This window comes from Nymphaea colorata, chromosome 8 (assembly GCF_008831285.2).
Source record: "Nymphaea colorata isolate Beijing-Zhang1983 chromosome 8, ASM883128v2, whole genome shotgun sequence".
Lineage (NCBI taxonomy): Eukaryota > Viridiplantae > Streptophyta > Magnoliopsida > Nymphaeales > Nymphaeaceae > Nymphaea > Nymphaea colorata.
In genome coordinates this window covers 12,957,257-12,977,082 of record NC_045145.1, presented here as the reverse complement: position 1 = coordinate 12,977,082, position 19,826 = coordinate 12,957,257, and the positions used below count along the sequence as shown (strand labels likewise).

The 19,826-nt window shown below is 38.8% G+C and overlaps 2 protein-coding genes and 1 pseudogene across 2 annotated transcripts in view; all 3 read right to left on the bottom strand.

Moving 5' to 3' along the window:
• LOC116259093 (KIN17-like protein) overlaps nt 1-5,120 on the bottom strand; it is a 32,193-nt gene extending 27,073 nt beyond the window's left edge. The window contains exons 1-3 of the mRNA XM_031636723.2: nt 4,709-5,120; nt 4,438-4,579; nt 579-669 (exon numbers count right to left, since the gene is read on the bottom strand). The gene's annotated coding sequence lies outside the window, so the exon portion shown is untranslated. The remainder of the gene's footprint in view (nt 1-578; nt 670-4,437; nt 4,580-4,708) is intronic.
• Nucleotides 5,121-7,873: 2,753 nt separating this feature from the next.
• On the bottom strand, nt 7,874-9,782 carry LOC116258470 (chaperone protein dnaJ 49-like; annotated as a pseudogene).
• Nucleotides 9,783-11,936: 2,154 nt separating this feature from the next.
• Nucleotides 11,937-13,329, bottom strand: LOC116259250 (probable carboxylesterase 17). The gene has a single exon (XM_031636973.2). It carries the CDS (start codon nt 13,121-13,123, stop codon nt 12,146-12,148), a length of 978 nt encoding a protein of 325 aa, XP_031492833.1. The 5' UTR covers nt 13,124-13,329; the 3' UTR covers nt 11,937-12,145.
• Nucleotides 13,330-19,826: the final 6,497 nt, after the last annotated feature.

Below are 19,826 nucleotides of genomic sequence, written 5' to 3'. Positions count from 1 at the left end.
TAACAATGTTTATTCCACTAACAATTTTTATCTGATAGGTGTGCCATCAGATCATATAAGTATGTCCTTTCACTATTAATTTCTGTCATGTCGTACTTTCTGCAATTTTCAGATGTTTTTCCTGAACTTTCAGCCTACATTTCCTGTGATAACCATAAACATGGAAGGTAGCAATTATGGAAGGTAGCTACCATGTTGCAATAAAATGACTGCAAGTGAATGCCAATCCTATAGAAACCTATAGCCGATCAAGGACTACAAGACCACAACTAAGCTGGCAAAACTGAAACAACTTCAACATAACATAGCAATCCTTTTTAGATATAATCTCAATACAGTTACAAGGCACACAAATAACAGTTAAATAAACCTAAACTAGGACAGAAAAATAAGAAATAACTGCTATCAATCTCAAGATCAAGAAGCACAAATAAGCATCATGTTTCAATAGAAAATGTACAATTTACTTAAGGAACTAAGATAACTAGGAAAGAAAACCTCCATACCAGGTGTCACACGCCTGCAAACTCATGAGTTCCTCAAGAACAAGGGTTAGAGCATTCAATTACAAGACGTACCAGTGGAAACATACATGAATCTTCTTCACGTCTACAAAAGTTGTTGATATGACCGTTGAAGCACAAGAAGCAACAGCCTTTGATAGACAGCCTGTAAAGGTAGAAAAATAAAAATGTGCATGTGCATCATGAGGAAAGTGGGAGATCCAATCATCTCCCCTGGTAAATAGGCCAAACAAAGTCAATTTGTCAAATTGTGCAACTCTTCTAGACTACTAATCATTGTGGAAAATAAATATATAAGCCCACAGTCACATGTAAATTGGAAAATGGCAGCCTTCAAGAGGATTCGGATGGTTCTAGGACCCTGAGATTTATTTTGCAGGTGTCCACTTGGTAGGAGCACTAAAAGTGTAGCAGAAACCATTCAATGTAACTGGGTAGATATATGAGAGAAACTTGAAAATTTCATGACTTTGTATATATACAGTGACTGCATGAGGGCATGGGATGAAATCACAAAACTGAACTCTAACATGTTTTTGTATATGTTGTGGTAAGTGAAGAAAATTAACAAAGGTTAGCACTTTGCATTCGGTTAGCTGCAAAGTAACTCAATGAATAGAAGAGAAGAGATTACAAAGGACAATTATGTATAGAGCCAAAGATGTTGCATGATGTAAAAAATTAGCCAAGTAAGCCTAAATTCAATATAACAATTTTGCTCTTGATGCACCCATCAATTTAACTTCCCCTAACTGCATCCTGATGGGCCAGTCAGGCATGTCTATGGAAACCATAACCTCATTTCCACTGGAAACAGAATAGTAGTTCTTGAAGACAATTTGTAGGAAATAAATATCTTAAAAACCAGTAAAAAACATGGAAAAATCAATAAGCTATACTAACATGCAAGATGACTATTATGCTTGCAACGAAGATGAACATGCAAGACTCAAGTACACAAGGCAGAAAGGCAGAAATAACATGAAAAACAAATGTATAGAAACTAACCTTCTATAAAATTTGAAACCCAACTGATCAAAAGAACTATTAGATAATTCAACTTGGCAAAGTATACAGATCACTAAAAAATCTGAACCATCTTAAACTAAAAACCAAACTATCACAACCAGCAGCACCTTAAGAACATAAAAATATACAGAAGTTCAGTGAATAAGTGATGAAAATTTTAGAAAAACAATCAAAAAGCATATGCTCTAATTTCTGACAATCCTAGTGAAGACCAACAAACACATGAAATCAATACCAAGGTTTAACAACTCCAACATTCACAGTTCTTCAACCATACATCGGTTAGGACATGTGCAACTCAGATACATGGTTTTAAACAGAATCAAATGCTCAATGAAAAGAACACGACAGTTAACAATCAAACTAGAACTACTATAATTAAGATTCAAACAAGCATGGAACCACAACACTACTTTAACCCATGTCCCTACCATGCTAGACTATACACAAAAAGTACTCTAGTCAACTTACGCACTACATAAAACTGACTCAAAATAAGCATGGCCATAAATAAAATAATGAACATGGGTCTCAAAGTCTAAAGACTCTAAACCAGGTTGACACTCAACAATAAGACCAAACCTCAACTAAAATGATCTAAAGAGAATTAGTATTCCCTCGTATACTCACCAATCAGGAATATAGCAAAAGACGTCAAGTTTTCTTTGCAAAGAATTGAACTTTGAAATGGCTTGTTATTTTCAAATTTTTGCCCCTAAGCTTTTAGTGCATGTTGTGTGGAAAAGACGCAACCTTCTTTTACCTGAAGCATTCGATGAAGTATTAGGATTCGGAATCGCACCGATGCTATCAAATCTCACAAAGGAATTTCTTTCCATTTTCAAGGTGTGAGCATAAAGAAATTGTTCTCCGCTTCATAGGAAACCAAAGAAAAGGAGTAGATATTAACCTCGAATCATTCATCCACAAAGGATCTGCAATCAATGCTAGAGACTTCACCTTTCATGTCATTCATCCCTTGGCAGACACTTTTTCTTTCTTGCTTTCTTTTGTCATTGATTATCTTTTGTTTTTTCTTGCTTTTTTTTTGCTTGGCTTCTTTGTCATTTCGATTTTTTTTTTTAGGCCGACCTTCACCTTTGAGGGAAATACCTCACCACCCCAAAGGCTACTACAGAACGCCATCTCTTTGATGATGGTTTTGTGTAGCTTTGTCACGTGCCATACCCACTTCAACTTATGAGTTTCGACGAGACAAAATGTTCATAAGTTGTTATCTTCGTGGAATACACATAAATCACCTTTATGCATACCCAGTACTCTCGATTACTAACCCAGAGGAACAACTACACTCGCCCTGAGCCCATCTCTCAACACTCATTTTGCCACTTGCCAAAGTTTCAAAGAACACTTGGGCTTCCACCTCTTCGCACTTTCATGTTTGATTCTTGCATATGTTTGATTGCAAAGGCGAATAACATTTCCTAATCCTTGAGCTCCTCGACATCACTGAACCCATCTTCATAGCTCACACAAAGAATCTTTCTAGTCTTCTCCTTCAATTGACTGATAGCAAGGGCTTGAAACTTCCTCCTTGACCCTCAAAGGAATACCTAAGACAAATCGAAGGTACATCGTAGTGCAGCAAAATTCCTTTTCAAAAATAGTTGGTTTATTAAAACTTCTTGACGTCAAGTGATATATTACCTAGATTGTTTTCCCTTTTCCTTCGGGAAGAGTACGTTTATAAAACCAAGTGACCTATGGTTGGAAGAAGAAAAATGACTAGGATGGTTTTTGCAAACTAAACATCACAAGAAATCATTCCCCTTGAACTCACCCTGTAAATATAGGGCTTTGTGATGGAAGGGTTCATAACAAGATGAATTCCTTAGACTTCTCCTATTGTAAGGGTTCCTTGAGAAAAAGGGAAAAAAATGACTACGAGAAAAGGTTAATTCCAACTCCGCTACCCAACTTAAACACCACTTTCAAAGTCGAGGCAAAAGTTGAAGGTTGACAAGATGAAAGGATGTAACTTTGAGGAATGGTCAGAGGGAAAGGTACTCTTTGCCTTCCATTTCATATAGAATAAATTAACTCAGATTATTGAAGAGATATAACACACTAGAAATGAAAAACATGACAGCTCAATCCTCTCAAGCTAATCAGCAGCAGCAAGAACTTGATCGACCAACAAACAGAAAACAACATGAGCTGTTGGGATCTCCAACAGCTTGAAACATAGCCCTTGCAGAGTCATCGGCTCTCTACAGCTACGATATTCAGCTGGTAGAGCAGATAAAGAAAATAAAATAAAATAAAAGATCACAAAGATAAGAAAAATAAAAAATAAGAGATTACACAAAGCAAAAAAAATACATATTGCTGACTTCCTAACATAGTAGATGTCATCTACAGTAAAAGATATTCAGTGTTTCATAGCAACATATGAAAATCATGTCCACCACAGTAACCATTTTCATTTACTTATGCCACGGACCAAGACTCGTTTAACCAATCCCTTGGCATTCCAATGCAGAAGAACCCATATGAATGAATGCATACAGAAATACAAATATCATAACTGGATTGGAAAGCAATCGATGATCACATGATGATTACACACATATATGTTCACTCACTTTGACAACTACAAGAAAAAAATCAATACTGATTTAAATAATTCTGCTTCTCCTCAGACGCCTCAAAGAATAACATGAAAAAAGGGAAGTTAAAGAATTAAATTGCCTAAGAATTACTTATGAAAGCTAATGACAGACTTAACGTACTCCAATGTGAATGAAATACAAAAAAAAGTGCTTCAAAGGTATACATACACACAAAAATTTCATCAAACAACTTGAGGACTAGCACAACTAAGACAACAAATCAGTGAGAGAGACAGGAAAAGATAACATACAAGAGCTGCATCGGCCATGGCAGACCCAGAGCCTTAGCCAGAGAGAGAGAGAACCGGTTAACATAGATGTTTCAGAAACGACCTCATATGAGAACGCCCACCAGCGATTAGGGCTGGACCACCTTCTTTCCGCAGGTCAGGGCTGTAAATCAGAGACAAAGAATGAGTATCTAAGCAGAGAAAGGCCTTTTGTCTCGGCCATGGCCTACTCAGAACCTGGATTGAGCGATACAAAGGGAGAGGGAGTGGAGAAAGAAGGCTTAGTGCATACCTTGAAGAAGAGCGGGAGCTCGGAGGGAGACGGGTTGCATGGCAGTTGCAGAAGAACAGGGGAGACGCAGGGGAAGAGCCTGCGGCTGAGATGTTTCACCGAGAGGATAGGGGAAAAAGTTGAAGAAGAAGAGGGGAGACGCAGGGGAAGAGCCTGCGGCTGAGACGTTTCATCGAGAGGAAAGGGAAAGTGTGTGGGATGGAGTTTAGAAGTTCATCTGGGTTTGAATATTAGGGAAAGCAAATTTCTTGGCTTGAGAGAGAGAGACGGACGTTGAATACCCGAATGAACCATGGGGGGCGAAGCCAAGCGAAGCAGCAGGAGGAGGAAGAGGCCGGAGCATGAGCAGGCGGAGGAGGTAGAGGCCGCAAGAGCAGGCGGAGGAGGCAGAGGCCGTCTCTTTCTCTTGCAAGAGGCGTCTAACCTAAGGGGCTATTTTTCGATCCCGAAAAGCCCGTCCCCATATTTCTGGAAACCCCTTCAACGGTAACATTTTTTGATCTCGCGTTTGATAGGCAAAGGAAAACAATGCCCCTCTTTAGATACTCTCCAAACTGAAGTTGACGTGGGCACCGAACCTCTCACCGGGGAGGTGGTCTGCAGGTCGAATCCCCTTGTTTCTAGTATAAAGTTATATCCATATAAAAACTTCCTTTGTAGTAATAATAGGCTCATCCAAATGAAATATATTGCATATGTTCGTTGTATTGACAGATTAAAAAAATGATAAAGCATGATTCAGTAAGGATACCTAAAATTTAAATGTCTGCAAGTATGGGGCCCCACACGTCACACACTGTTAATATTTTTAGTAATTTTTAAAAGTTGCCAAAATTTTTTTTTCTTAATTTTCTACTTTTGCATATTTTTATAATATTATATAGTATTTATATTTTTTTACTTTTGTTTTCTCTTTTCAAAATACATCCATGAATTAGAAGCCAATTAGTAAATCCATCCCCAGCTAATAGTTTTTTTTATATATACATGCTCAAATGCGTCTGGAAATTAATTTATTCAAGTATCTGAAATTCGTCATTGAGGTTTAAAACTTAACAGTTTATTAGAATCAACCTTTTTTTTCTTCTCACTAAGTCAACTAAAAGAAATAGTAATGTTGTTCCATCTATTTGGCTCAAACATGACATGTTCTTTTTTTTTCTTCCCTGTTATTTGTTTTAATGAAATGGAATGGGAGCCCAATAGGGATGAACAATGCTTGAGCTCAACTCGTTAAAACTCGGCTCATGAACCGAGTGATTTGCTTAACAAGTCGAGCTCGAGTTCATGAGTCGACTCATTCAAATTATTGAGTTGAACTTGAACTGTTAAAGTTTGACTCGGCTCAAAAATTATGTGTAGCAGTTTTTAAAATATCTGAATCATTTTTAAAATTAAAAACCGGTATATTGACATTAATTATTTACGTAAGTTTTTACAAAAGCTCATTCAAGTTTGTCGAACCTTAATCGAGTAGAGCTTGATTTATGGCAAAGTAGTAGTCCATATATTCAAACGAGCTTGTCAAGCCTTAATTGAGTCGAGTTCGAGTTCAACACACGCCTGAAGAATCATGCTCGAGCTGCTTCTATTGTGCGAGCACAAGGTTTCATTAGTCGAGCCAAGCTCAAGCTGGCAGATCGACTAAGCTCGTGTTCACCCCTAGAGCCCAACGTCCCATCAATGTGATGGAAGCCAACCTTCGCCTTCAACTTTATTTTAAAATCAATAATAAGTTTTAAAAACAAAAAATTATGACATTTTCATAATCATGACTAATCGTTTTAATATTGTTAAAAATACACCTAAGCTTTTCCAATATTGATAGAAAACTATATGATATTATTTTCTGGTAAAATAATTGTTAAATCAGTGAACCATTACCTCTTCACCTTATAAAAGTTGACACGAGCAAGAAAATGAATGTGGATTCATAAGTTTGCAAAAATAACTTTCTGGAATTTAAAAAGAAAATTGTCACATTAAAGAAACTAAGTAAATTCAGTATAGTTTGTAGAGAGATTAATACAAACTACTGAACGTAAATTTGTTTTGCTAGAGAGTATTTTAGTTCTGTTATGACAGTAATGCCGAACCAAGTGATGACCTAGGGATACTTGGCAAAAAGCTATTTTTGTTGAACCATGCTAAGTAGGTTCATTTTTTTTTTTTATAATAAAGGTATATACATACGGTAGGGCGGAGCCAGAAATTTTTTAAAAAGAAGCCGAATTAAAGTTTTTAAATTTTGACATGGACAGAAATATTATTTTTTAAAATTTTTATATAAAACAAGTGATTTTTTTTAATTCACATATATATATTTTTTAAAAGTGAATTGAATGGCTACGCTAATTTTGGTCGTAACGTATTTTAGATATAATTGTCGAAGTCATGCAAATTCTTTTTCACCGCAGAGAGTCTTAGCAAAAAAGAAAAAAAAAAGCCAAGAAGAAAACCACTAATAATCCTAAGAATACCCAATAGAAAGCCAAAGAAAAATTAATGAGTTGACTCTGCTCCTTCTCAAGATCGAGCTCTCCGCTCAGTTTTCCCCAGCGTCTGCAAGAACCAGAGTTAGAAACTTAAGTGCATTGAACAATATGAATTCGGACAAACGTATTAAAAAATAAACATGTCTCGTATATATTGCTGTGACACTTTATTCATCTATATTGTATTATGCATAGACCTGGCTTCTTATCAGTTATGACTAGCTAACAGAAAACACCAACGAACAAAGATACTGCTTGCTTATCTTTGTGCAAGAAATTCATTACCTAATGTCTCCTGAAAAGACGATGTTTGCAGCCAGCATTTAGTTTTTTTTTTTTTTTTAAGCCAAGATTTAAGTAAATTCACACAAACTGATTTGGATGCCCAACTTTGTGGAGAACTCTAAGAGCAGTGGAAACGAGAACAAACTCCCATTTAATAGAGGAAAAGACAGCTTTTTGAAACACGAAGAACAATTTTTTTGTGAGAGAAATATATTCATTGTTCAAAACTGCACCAGCAACTCATTTATTTGTTTTAGTCTGTTAAGCACTGGTAGCTTGTGAGAGACAGAAATAGATTTCCATTATAACTCTTAAGAGTCCATTCGTTCCCCTCAGCCCATCCAAGTTATTCTTCGGCAAGTGAAGTGGCAGTGCTTCCGAGACGGCACAGGAAAGCCTAAACAGGGTTTCAACTTTCTTATTCAGATTCAATCTCCAAAATAACAGCAGTAAAACTATTAAACCAACTAGCTACAGAAAGCCATAAACATGCAGCAGAAAATTCTTGTGTATACGAAATGTGGAAGATGATGACATCCATTCACAAGAATGGACAAGAAAAAAAAAAAACTATTCCTCTGATATAAGCCAGAGTAACTGACAGAATACTAAGACAAGCAAAGGTATCAAATGTTACAAAGGAGCAATCGTGAATTAAAAGGACGAACACCATTATCACTTCACCGAGCTTCTCCAAAACTTTGCAACTTATCACAATAGGGAGTTGGATAGTTACTTCTCCAGTGACGCCTCTGCAATTCAATATGACAGTAACGTGCAAGACTGTTTCTACATTCCCTCACTATCTGTTCCTCTAAATTTGCTCGTGACAGGCTTCCTGGTGGGAAATCTTGATCAAAATCCGGTGACTTGACAAAGAATTCGATCCCGAATTTCTCAGTAACTTTGGGGACCGGATATGCGTGTGACTTCTGCAGAGAATACTTTGGTTCCGAATATGGCAGAATATAGGCAACATTTGCACGACCATCATGAAATTGAAGCCATTGTCGACTTCACTCCCTCTTTGTTCCCTCACCCTGTGCCTGGCTCTGTAAATGTGCGCATTGTGGAAGACTTCTGCCTGTGAACTGAAAAAGAACGAACGGAAGACCTCGTCTGGGTCTAAATCCTCATCAAATAAGTCGTTCCTGGCTCTTCTTCTTCTCCTCCTCATATGGTGCTGCTGGTTAAACTGAAAATCTTCAACCAGACCTGTTTGGTCGTATTGCCTCCGCGATTCACCGTCACTCAAGCACTTGAAAGCTTTCGATACTATCTTGAATGCCTCGTCGGCACCGGGGGCCTTATTCTTATCCGGATGAACTTTCAGGGACAATTTCCGGTACGATTTCTAGACTTCCTCCACAGAGCAGGTCTTCTCAAGGCCAAGAATTTCATAGTAATCCTTGCTCCTCGTGACTTGCCGAATCAATGCAGCATGTTCGTCGGTGAAATCACATCTACCATTCGAAGAACCCGCGCGTGCCTTCTTTTCTTGCCGGTTCGAATTCCCTTTTAATTCATAATCTCGTTTCCCCTGAGATATTTCTTCCTTAGAAACTTCAGAATCACGATTCCTTCTCTCACAAGCAGCCAGAAGATCATCAACCTGCAAATTACCATCAAGGCGCCACGCAATTCGAATGAACTTTAGCGCTCGGGATTCATCGCCAGAAGCGAGTGCCTCTTTCGTGATACTGATGCATCTCAATGCCTCATCCTTATTACCATCCATGGATGAAACCTTCCGAGTACCTCACACCAAATCCTTCACGCCCCTATCGGTATCGATCTCTGCATCGACTATACAAAATTAACCCCCTAATTTCGGTACCGAGATCAGAAACCAAAATTCACTGGACACATCTAACCACCATGTTCCTCTAAGTAAAGAAGGTCACCAACGGCACGAACAGAAACAATGAAGCCCATGAAAAATTGGGGATACCCAGGAGAAGTAACCAACAAAATTCAATAAATTGAAATGAATTTCCAAAAAATAGAACTCGGGGACGATCTAAAACCCCAAAACTGATCGAAATTCCGTTCTGTGAGTCCAATGAAACCCCAATCCGGCAAACCCCCGTGAACTTCACTCTCAGTTTGAATCAAGCCTTAGTTCGATGACGATCACTTGCCAAATTCAACAAATCGTGGAAAGGGGCAGGCCGAATTGCTTCGACGAGCACGGGTGAAGAAGAAAATGAGCTTTTGGGGAACCGGCGGAAGGCCAGAGAGTCGAGCCGGGAGGACGGAAGTCTCGAAAACACGCATGGAGTGTTTGATGAGGCCCGAAGGCCCCGAACCGTGTATTGTTTTTTATGAAACGAGATTTACGTTATCAAACAAGCAATTTGGTTCCAGTTTAAATCAAGTCCATTCGGATTTCTAAATCGAATAATTTTGTTTTTCTCCTTCTTGCTATTATTTGTTTTTCATGCCCACAAACATTCTCTGCATCCCATGATTGGTAAATCCTGGAAACCTGAACATTTAGTCTACTACAAAATAGAAGAAAGCTTTCATTCTTTTGAGCGTATCATCCAACGTCCCTCATTTGACTCATACGTTGGATGATACGCTCAATGCATAATATACATGCCATAAGTTTACCAATTTCACGTTTCCATATTCATATAAGATACATACGCTAAGGACATACAAATGTATCAGTTCTTCCAAAGAAGCAGATATAAGTGTAAAATACAACCTCAAATCAAGAACATTAAACAACAAAATTTACAGGCTATTAATATATGAACTATTTATACTAGTGGAGTCAAGCCAGCTAACACTTTATCCACCATCGGTGGCAGAGCCACATGGTGGCTGCTCACAAAGTTTGTATATTTTTATGTTAATGCTTTGATATATTTGATTGTTTATATATATAGCTGCCCTTAATAGCATTAAAGTTGTCGAATTAGTGGCCCTTCAACCAAAATTCTAGCTCCTTTTAACACAAAAGACACAACACCCCTGTGCTATAGAGAGAGAGAGAGGGAGAGGGAGGGAGAGGGAGAAAGATAGAGAAATTATGTGAATATAACCTTCCTTAAGGTTTATTCAAAAAAGAAATACATAATTTGTGCTATTTATGTTCATGTTAATGAACAATTAGTAATTTCTGGCCAGTTTCTTGCTTAATTTATATAAATAGTTAATTAGGAAAATTTTCTAGTTAAGACATTAAACGTCCATTAATAAATCCAAAATTAGGATAATAGTCATGGATTTGTAATTGAAACTTTTGTATGTCTAGTTACAAGATGAAAACATACCGATATTTATAGCATTCAATGGTGGAGCTAGGATTTTTTTGATTGATCGACAATTAAGTCCGAGTTTGTTGTTGGCACCTCATGTAATTTTGGAGTCTGTTACATTGTAATTTTAAGTCTTCCAATTTATCTCCACCAGTGACAGCATTAGTGAATATATGTGATAGAAGACACTAAAACCGATATTTGCTTTCATGAAAAACCGATACTTGCTTTCATGAAATCCGATACTTGCTTTTGTCATTGTCTTGTCACTAAGATATCAATAAAGGAGGAGGAAATGACAGTGATACCTTTTCTTTTGCATAAAAGCCAAAAGAAAAAAGCGACTTGAAAAGATAAACGTGAAAACTATAAATTTTATGTGCTCCAATTGCTTGTCACAGTTTAGGACATTTATTTGGCAGTTGTCAACCAAAAAAATGAATGAGGTCTGCTTGAGGAAAATTAAAAATTATGAGACCCATCAACGGATTATGTGAGATTAAAAAGTGTTGGTGATCCGTCTTCCTTTTGACCTGTATGTGTTTTAAAAGAGGGGACACACAAGTTAAAGTACAATATGAAATACCGGGGAAACAGTATAAGCTTTTTCTCAGACATGAAATACTCTTATTTCTTGCTCGAAATTATATAAAATTAAAGCATACAAATTTTTATGTTAATTATTTTTATTAAGTAAGTAACTTTGGGCCTTTCACTCGGCTGATAAAAATAGTACCGGTACCTGACGAAAGAGACATACTAAAACCAAAAGTTAGACTAAATCGTTTCGGTTCGGCCTCGATAAGACGGCTTGATTATGACCTTTGATATCAATCTTGACATCTACTGAGAGAAAGATGGTTGTGTCACTCCTTGGTCGATTGTCGTTGTTTGGCAACGAGAATAGTAACAAATTATTTTATGAATTTATCTCAAAAGATTAACATAAATTCATGTTACAATATCTCATAAATCTACCTTAACTTTTAAAGCAAATTCACAAAACAATTTGTTACGAGCCCTATTGTCAAACAACTACCTAAGCACTTCCACCTTCTCGGTGAAATGAGGGTATTAACTTCGGATTTTATGTTACTGAGTGAGCAACAAAAGTCTTTTGGTCCAGACACAATTTCTTCTGTCAAAAATCAACGAGATAGGAGAAGAAGAACTTAAAAATCAAACAAACTCAATTTACTTGACAGCAAACGCCCAAGATTACTCGAATGAAAATGCAAACAAATTCTCTCTCTCTCTCTCTTCATTCAAATGCACTTATTTCTCACCAAAATGTAGGCTCACAGTCTCTTCAACTCCAGCACATTGACTCGACACGGAAGACCGGTTTCATTATTTCATGCAGTTTTAATTTTTTGAGATCATCATCATCAACGCGAGCTTTGTGAGTTGATGAACTGAGAGATCCTAGTGAGGAGGCGATTCTTTTGAATAGACGTAGGTTGGTTCACGTGGTAATTGTGATCTTGCCCTTCCTCCACCATCACCTCCACCTTGGACTTCATGTGGGTCCGTGCCAGCTCGGCGTACCACAAGCCCCTGTCCAGCAGCAGGTCCAGCCCGGCCAGGGTAACGAGCACCGGCGGGCCGTTGACTGGGCTCGGTAGGCTCGAGAGGTGAGCCTTGGGGTTGCAATAGGGGCTGCTCTTGTCAGCGCCCTGGGGAAGGCTGAGCTTCCAAAACAAGTCGTACCACCTGGCCAGAAGCTCCTGCTGGCTCCCTTGCCTCGCGTAGCTCTCTTCATGGGCCGTCCTCTCGGCGCTGCCGAAGAAGGGCTGCACCAGAACCAGCCCTCTCACGGCCAGCCGTGGCGGCCTCGCCTCGGCGCTCATGCCGGCGACCCTGACCCCGACGTGGTGCGCGATCGTCCCGCCCGAGCTCTCCCCGTATAGGAAGCACTCGGCCAGGTTGCCGTACTTCGCCACCCAGTCGCCATCCCCGCCCTTGGCGGCCCAGTACAGCGCGTCCATGCAGTCGTCGTACTGCGCCGGGAGGCGGTGCTCCGGCGACAGCCGGTAGTCCACGGCGATGACGAGGGTCCGAGTTTTCAGGCAGAGGGAGTGGAGGAAATTGTGGGTCTGGACTTGGGAGCAGGAGCCGGTGCAGAACCCACCACCATGGTAGTAAAACAGCAGAGGCAGCTTGGTGGATGTCAGCGTATCACAGACTTGTGGTTTGTACAGTCTCCCGGTGACGCCGTTCTTCAGGTTGATGACGACGTCTTTGCTGGCCACGCCGTCGACGGTGGTCGGAGAAGCATTGGCGACCGGCTGGGGAGCTCTGTCAACTGTGCCATCAGTGTAGACCCTGAGCTTCTTTGCCTCCAACTCCACTTGTTTAGGAGCCATGAAAGGGAAGCAGGTGGTTGGTAATTGATCTCAAAAGGGTTGAGGGCACTACTTAATCTTTTTTTTTTGGGGTGCTGATGCCTCTGTTGCTGTGAGATGGGAAGGGCATTTATAGTGGAAATGGAATCACAGATGTTTGGTTCTGAAAATTTTTGTAACAATGGAAGGTTGACAAGGAGAAGTGGATGTCTGGAGGGCAAGTCAAAAAGGGGAGGATTGTTAACACTTGGGAGTCATCCAATGTTTATTGTTTTCATTGGAGATCTATGTGGGAAATCCAAAAAGCTCCAACTTTGGGTAAGGTGTCTCAATCTCTCGAAAGCAGATAAGTTGATGGCTGCAGAATGTCAAGGGAAAATGACAGAAATGCTCAAATTCATTGTGGGCCTGTGCGGACCCAACCAGGTAAGGACCAAACTGGGCTTGGTTTGGTCAGGATCACTTGGTGGATGTTGGAAGTGAAGAGTTGTCCGAATCAATCTAATTCGATTCGATAGCCGATTCAAGAGTCTCACATGTTAGATATTAACTACTTTTTTAAAATATAGCTTATTTTTTTATTTTTATATTAGTTTTATGCGATTTTTCATTTATTTCTTATAAAAAGACTTTTCAAATACTTTGAACCGATCGAGAACCGATTCACGAAGCCAGCCGTCTCGCTGATTGGGTTCACAAACCGATTTTAATAACACCAGCTGGAAGGACTTGAGTGGATGGTCCATGTTGGATCAATTCTATTCTCTTAAACCTTTTGGGGACCAAATATATATATGCATAGGACTCTTTCTCTATCTCTAACAAGTTGGTATTTTTTCTCCTTTTCCTCTTTTTCCTTTTGGGGGCCATGACTGGACCAGATTAAACTGGGATTCAATACTCAATTGTTCAAAGTTGGTTGTGCTTAATTAAGTTTATTCTCATACAACTGGCTAATTAGGGATACTAATGGTCGGGCATCGAACCCATGAGTCCGCACCCAGACCCACAAATAAACAAACATATCTGATTCAGGTCGGGATTCTGTTGGGTTTAATTAGAAGATGAAACCCACATGGAAGCATCTGGGCCGGGTCCAGTATCTGATTCATCGATCCATTGTTGGTGAATCCAATTTAGTAAGAAGTAAGAAAGGCAAAAGGCCGAGAAAAATATGACATGGGAATGTACTTATGTAGCTTGATATGTCTAGATCCATATCCAACCAACTACCTTGATATGGTTGGATCCGTACTGGATCCAGGTTAATTTGCTTGTCCAATAAACACCAACATCTGGAATGTAGGTCCCTTTTAATGGGCATCTAGGCTCTACTTGAATCAACCTAGCTACATAAGTTTTCCAATTAAAGTTTATTCATATGAGGCCAAAAGATATATATGAAGTGATAATTGGGACATCTCCTGGCATCTCTCATGATCATCTGACTCAGTTGCCATTCAGCCACTGGTGTCAGCACATATTCCAACTGGTATATTGCAATCTGATCACTTTTTACTTTGGCCTTTCCTGAATTGTACATGGGCATTGTGATCTTCACTTGGATAAAAGTGAGAAAAATTGGAGAAGATCTGATGTGGGGACTGTGTCTTGATGCTGCATATAACCAAAAGAGAAAAGACTGCACTCGTTATCGCTCGCTCCAGAAAGATGAACTGTTTCTTATCTAGAAAAAGAATGGAATAATCGCATAGATGCACCATGTCCTTTCGGGGAATCGCTTTTTAGTTCATAAGGTGGACTTGGAAAACCAATTTTAATGATTAAAGCCATGAATTTTATGATTATGGAATCCTGCCAAACCAAACAATCAAGATGTAATTTATTAGCCACTTGGCCTAGCATAGCATAGCTGGTCAGTTTGAGCGGTGCGCTGACAACGCATTTTCAACCCACTTTTTTAGACAGCAAATAGTGTCATACTCGAGTTGAAAGTTATACTATGAGACTACCTAGGTCTCGACGTGACTGTAGACCCCAAAAACAAGAAGAAAGAGGTAAAAGGTTTTTTCATCCGGGTGGTGGGTTTCATCATATTCATTCAAAAATATTATTTAATACTATGAGGCGGGTGTTAGAGGCAGATATAAGATGTGGTTGCTAGCCTTTTCTCTTTTTGTCTAAAGGCAAATGTCACATCACCATTCAGTGAAATGCCAAGTAAATAGTGCGGCAAACATATCGTGTTTGATACCAACACTTTGGCAATATTCATCCTGCTTTATCTAGATGTTGTTTGATTGACCCATGATTTCCCTGCGGAAAAGTGGGATAAGTTTGAGAATCGTGATGTGAAATGTTCATGAATGCTCATTTATCTGGATAAGCAGGATGAGTTGGAAATTTGAAAGTTTTATCGTTATCTAGAATGCAATGCTTGCTTTCGTTTTCGTTTTATCTTCGTTTTGGTTTTTCTGTTTGTCACTGAATGCGCAAAGACACCTTTACCTGGAGTATTCATTCATGCAGAGTTCTTCTGTTTCACTGCACCACTTAGATTTGAAAGTTAAAATTGCAGATCTCCCAAAAGACAATTGAAAGTGATGTCCTTGTTAGGAATCTCTTTTATGTATTGTAATGTCGATTCCCCATATTAAGCATCTAGTTTTCCTCACTTTTTAAAAGTTAAGCGCACATAGCTGCTGCACCCACATGGGTTCTGTTATTTTTGTTGTTAGGTGAACCAACTTGTGCTTTTCGGCCACGAGTCGTGCCGTTCACGGTACTTAGGGCACCGACTACCCTGCCAAAAGGACAAAACCATGCGGGCTGCGCCGTCTCTGAGAAGTTGAGACGGATCCAGTGGTACATCAAAAAAATTTTGGCTGAGGGGCACTATTTCAGAAAAGTTTGTTTCTTAAGGGCAACCAGTATGAATAAGTAAACAAACATTCTAAGAAGTCCCTATGAAAATGAAAGAAAAAAAAAAAAAAAAACTTGTAGGGCTGTTTATAGCTTCGGAGAGTTAATTCAGATCTACAAGTAAGGCTGTTCAATGAGTCAAGCTACCTCAAACTCTATGATAAACTTGACTCAAACTCGACTCCTTTTTTAAATGAGTCGAGTTTGAGTTAAAAAATGAACTCGACAACTTAAACGAGTCGAGCTCGAGTTAAGTGAGCTCGGCTCAGTTAAGCTCGAGAAAGGAAAGGTAAAAAATATGTCTCATAAAATTATCAAAAAAGGTAGATTGCTCAAATGGATATACACGAGATGCGGGAGTTTTCACGTTCAAGTCTATATGTCACCTTTTCCTTTCAAATAATAATAATAATAATAATGAAATGTTTGGCTCGGCTCAAGCCAATCTTCGGCTTGAGCTTATTCGAGCTCGAACAGTTCGAGTTTTAAAAACTCGAGTCGAGCTAATGAAATCGAACTTGAGTTGAGTTTGATCCGAGCTCGAGTTTCTTTCAAGACACGCGAACCAAGTTCGAGCTGGCTCAACTCGGCTCGAACTCGCTCATGAACAACCCTATCTGCAAGAGCTGGGGAAGTTTTCCTCAACCTCTACAATGTAGCACCTTTCAATCTTAGCTTCCACTAAAGGAAAATGCTGTCCTAGCTCTCCCATCATATGTCTAACACAATTAAGGTACAGACAGAAAGCATACAAGCAGCAAAGGCTATATAACTTCGCAAAAAGAATACATACAACAGTTTCATACACAGCTGAAGTAAATCAACTAGCTAGCACTTTTTTGGTTGCATGCATGGGGATATTATTTTGGTTGAGACTTATAACGATGCAAATTAAATAAAGTTCATATATAGACATCATTTTGGTAAATTTTTCTTGGTTTATTGAATTAATCATCTTCCAAATGCATGCACTTATTAGACTAACTAGCTAAGTCTACTCAAAACTAATAACATGTCATGCTCGATCTAATGATATTATCGACCTTGGGATCAAAGAAAAACTCAAATCCAATCACAGATCTACGTGCAGCAGTCCACACCAGCCTTTCAAAAATTCTACTGTGATCAAGCTAGACCTAGGACCAGCTACATTCGGTACCCACACCAGACTCGGGTTGGAGACTCAAGTACCCTTCAGCCAAAATTTTTCGGCTTCCCTATGTTCCAACTCAGGGGCAGAGCTAAAAATTTTTCATAAAGAAGGCGATTTAAAGTTTTTGACACGGGCCAAAATATCAATTTTCAAAATTTGCATATAAAACAAGTAAAACTTTTTAAAATTCACATGTACACTTAAAAAAAAATGAGGTGGAGCTAGGGCCCATGCACATCGACCTGAGCGTCGGGCCGCACGTCGGCCGGTACTCTGTACCCGGCTCGATAACTTTTAAATAATATTTTTTATTATTATTAATATATATTTTATTATTAAATATATATTTTATATTCAATTTTTTTTGTATTTTAAAAATGATTTTTTTTATTGTAACCGAGCTGGCTTGGCCCAGGCCCGGGCTCGAGTTTCAGACATCAGGTTGGCCCATACCCGGTTCTTAGGCCCAGGCTCGAGTTTCAGACAACGGGCTGACTTGGGTCTGGTTCTTACTGGGTTGGGCTGGCCAGGCCGGCCCGATGCCCAGGTCTGCATGTGAGCCCCCCTTAGCTCCACTGCAGCAATAAAACCACCCTGCGTCAAGGATGTACCTCCTTTTGAGCCCATTAGGTGCACTTGGATCCGCTTTGCATGGGGACAGGCATGTGGAACTTAGATGGTGACCACTGTTGTAGGAGCTGCGGCTAAGCCAGATAGAACATGGAGATTTATTTAGATCTAAATTATGATCTAACTTTGATTAGGACGTGTTTTTAGCAGGTCTATCTTATCATACTACTATTTAAGATTTTCTTATTTATATCGTGATTTCGATAGATACCTAACCCACATAATTAACACATGCCACTAAATTATAAGAACACTTCTTAAACGAAAAGATAATGGAGATCCAATCGGATCTTTGTGGACCCAGTAACACATCAACTATCCATGAATCTGCCCAAAGATATGTATGAGAACATTGTTAAAACGTGAGTAATTAGTAAAAGATACAATATATGTTCTTGAAGATTGAGTAAAATGTATATAATAATAAAGTGATGAGTGAAAGTTCCAAAAAAGTGATCAACAAATATTGAATGAAGCCATCTATTGGGTTAATTTCCACAATATTATCGACCAATGTCCTTAAGGCCAGACACTAAATTAATAAAAGAGTCAGCTAAATGTAAATAATAGAAATAAGGTAAATATTATTACCAAAATGTAAATTGAAGTTCACTATGACTCTATGAGTTTCTCACGTATGTGGGAGAGAGGATTATGAAGTTGAGACCAAAGTTCTTTCTTTCGCAAGGGAGAAGTTTCTAGGCCTAGTTATGTGTCTTCACATATTCTTCATTGTAGAGAGTCAAAAATATTATGTTTAAGTTCTTTTTGCATTCATATGACATTCAAATATTGAGAAATTAATGAAGAGTGCTGAGCTAGAAATTTCGGGCTGAATATGGCTGGGCGTCGGCTGTGCCTGCACTAAATTGATTCCAAAAGAAATATTCAAAAATATCAACATTCGCCTTCAAAGATTTTCAAATACTACTTGCAAAGATTTTTTGATTCCAAAGTCTTTTAAATCAAAATGGTTTAGTCCCTCAAATAGTACTTCCAAATTTTTTCATCCAAAAGTCTTTGGGATATCAATCTTCAAAAACTATTGACAAACACCACACTGCATTTAGAAGTAAAAATAAAATGCATCAACAATATACATAGTCCTTAAATTAGTTACCATAAGTAAAGGCACCAAGAATGACCAATCCTCGTACCGACAAATGAGTCGTTTTCTCTCTCTTTTAAAACTTTATTTTTCTAAAACACTTCAAAACCCTCATCAAATTTCCATCAAGGCACTTCAAGGCAGGCCTAATTCCTTAGTGCGACGGGTGGAGGTTGGAGACTCTCTTGTTAGGAGGTAGGATTAAGTACTCCTCGTGCTCATCCAACATCAGATCAAGACCGGCCGGATAAGTTACCGGGCCTGGTTGGGTGAGGTATGAAAATCCGGTCAATCATTCATTAGACAGCTCAAATCTTCTGACAGAAAATAAAAAAGATTTTAAGATTGATTTGTGTTGATATATAACAATTACTAAAGTTAAGTGAAAGGATCAAATCAAAATTAATGGAAGGAATTAATAGATGAAGTTCAGAAGCCCATTAAAAGAGAAGAGATCTGTTTCATTTTCTACTTGTTCTCTCCTATAAGACTTTTACTGAGGTACTTTGAGTTTTGGGGATAAAGTGACTTTCTTGGAGTGCAAGCGATTGCAGCAGCCAGACCAGTGGAGACGGGCGGTTTCTTGGCCATGTAGCTGCTTCACCAACAACAAAGTAAAACAAAGGATTGGAATAGCGTTTTTCGGTGGAGAAATGCCAATAGATGACCAAAGAGTATAACATATATATACAAGTTAAGCAAATGTGCTTAAATTTATGACCTCCTTCGTTCATGGTAGAGAATTGTTGATAAATCATAACCATGATCATGTTGCTTTATGCTGGGAAGAGAGAAAGTAGATCATATAAGATTAGGGTAAAAATACATTATAAAAAATCACAACCTGACCCGACTGAGTCAACTCACTCACTCACTGACCCAGTCATCTGTCGAACCACGTCTAGTTCCCAGGTTTGCCAACTATGGTTGAAGGAGCTTTCTATGTAGCT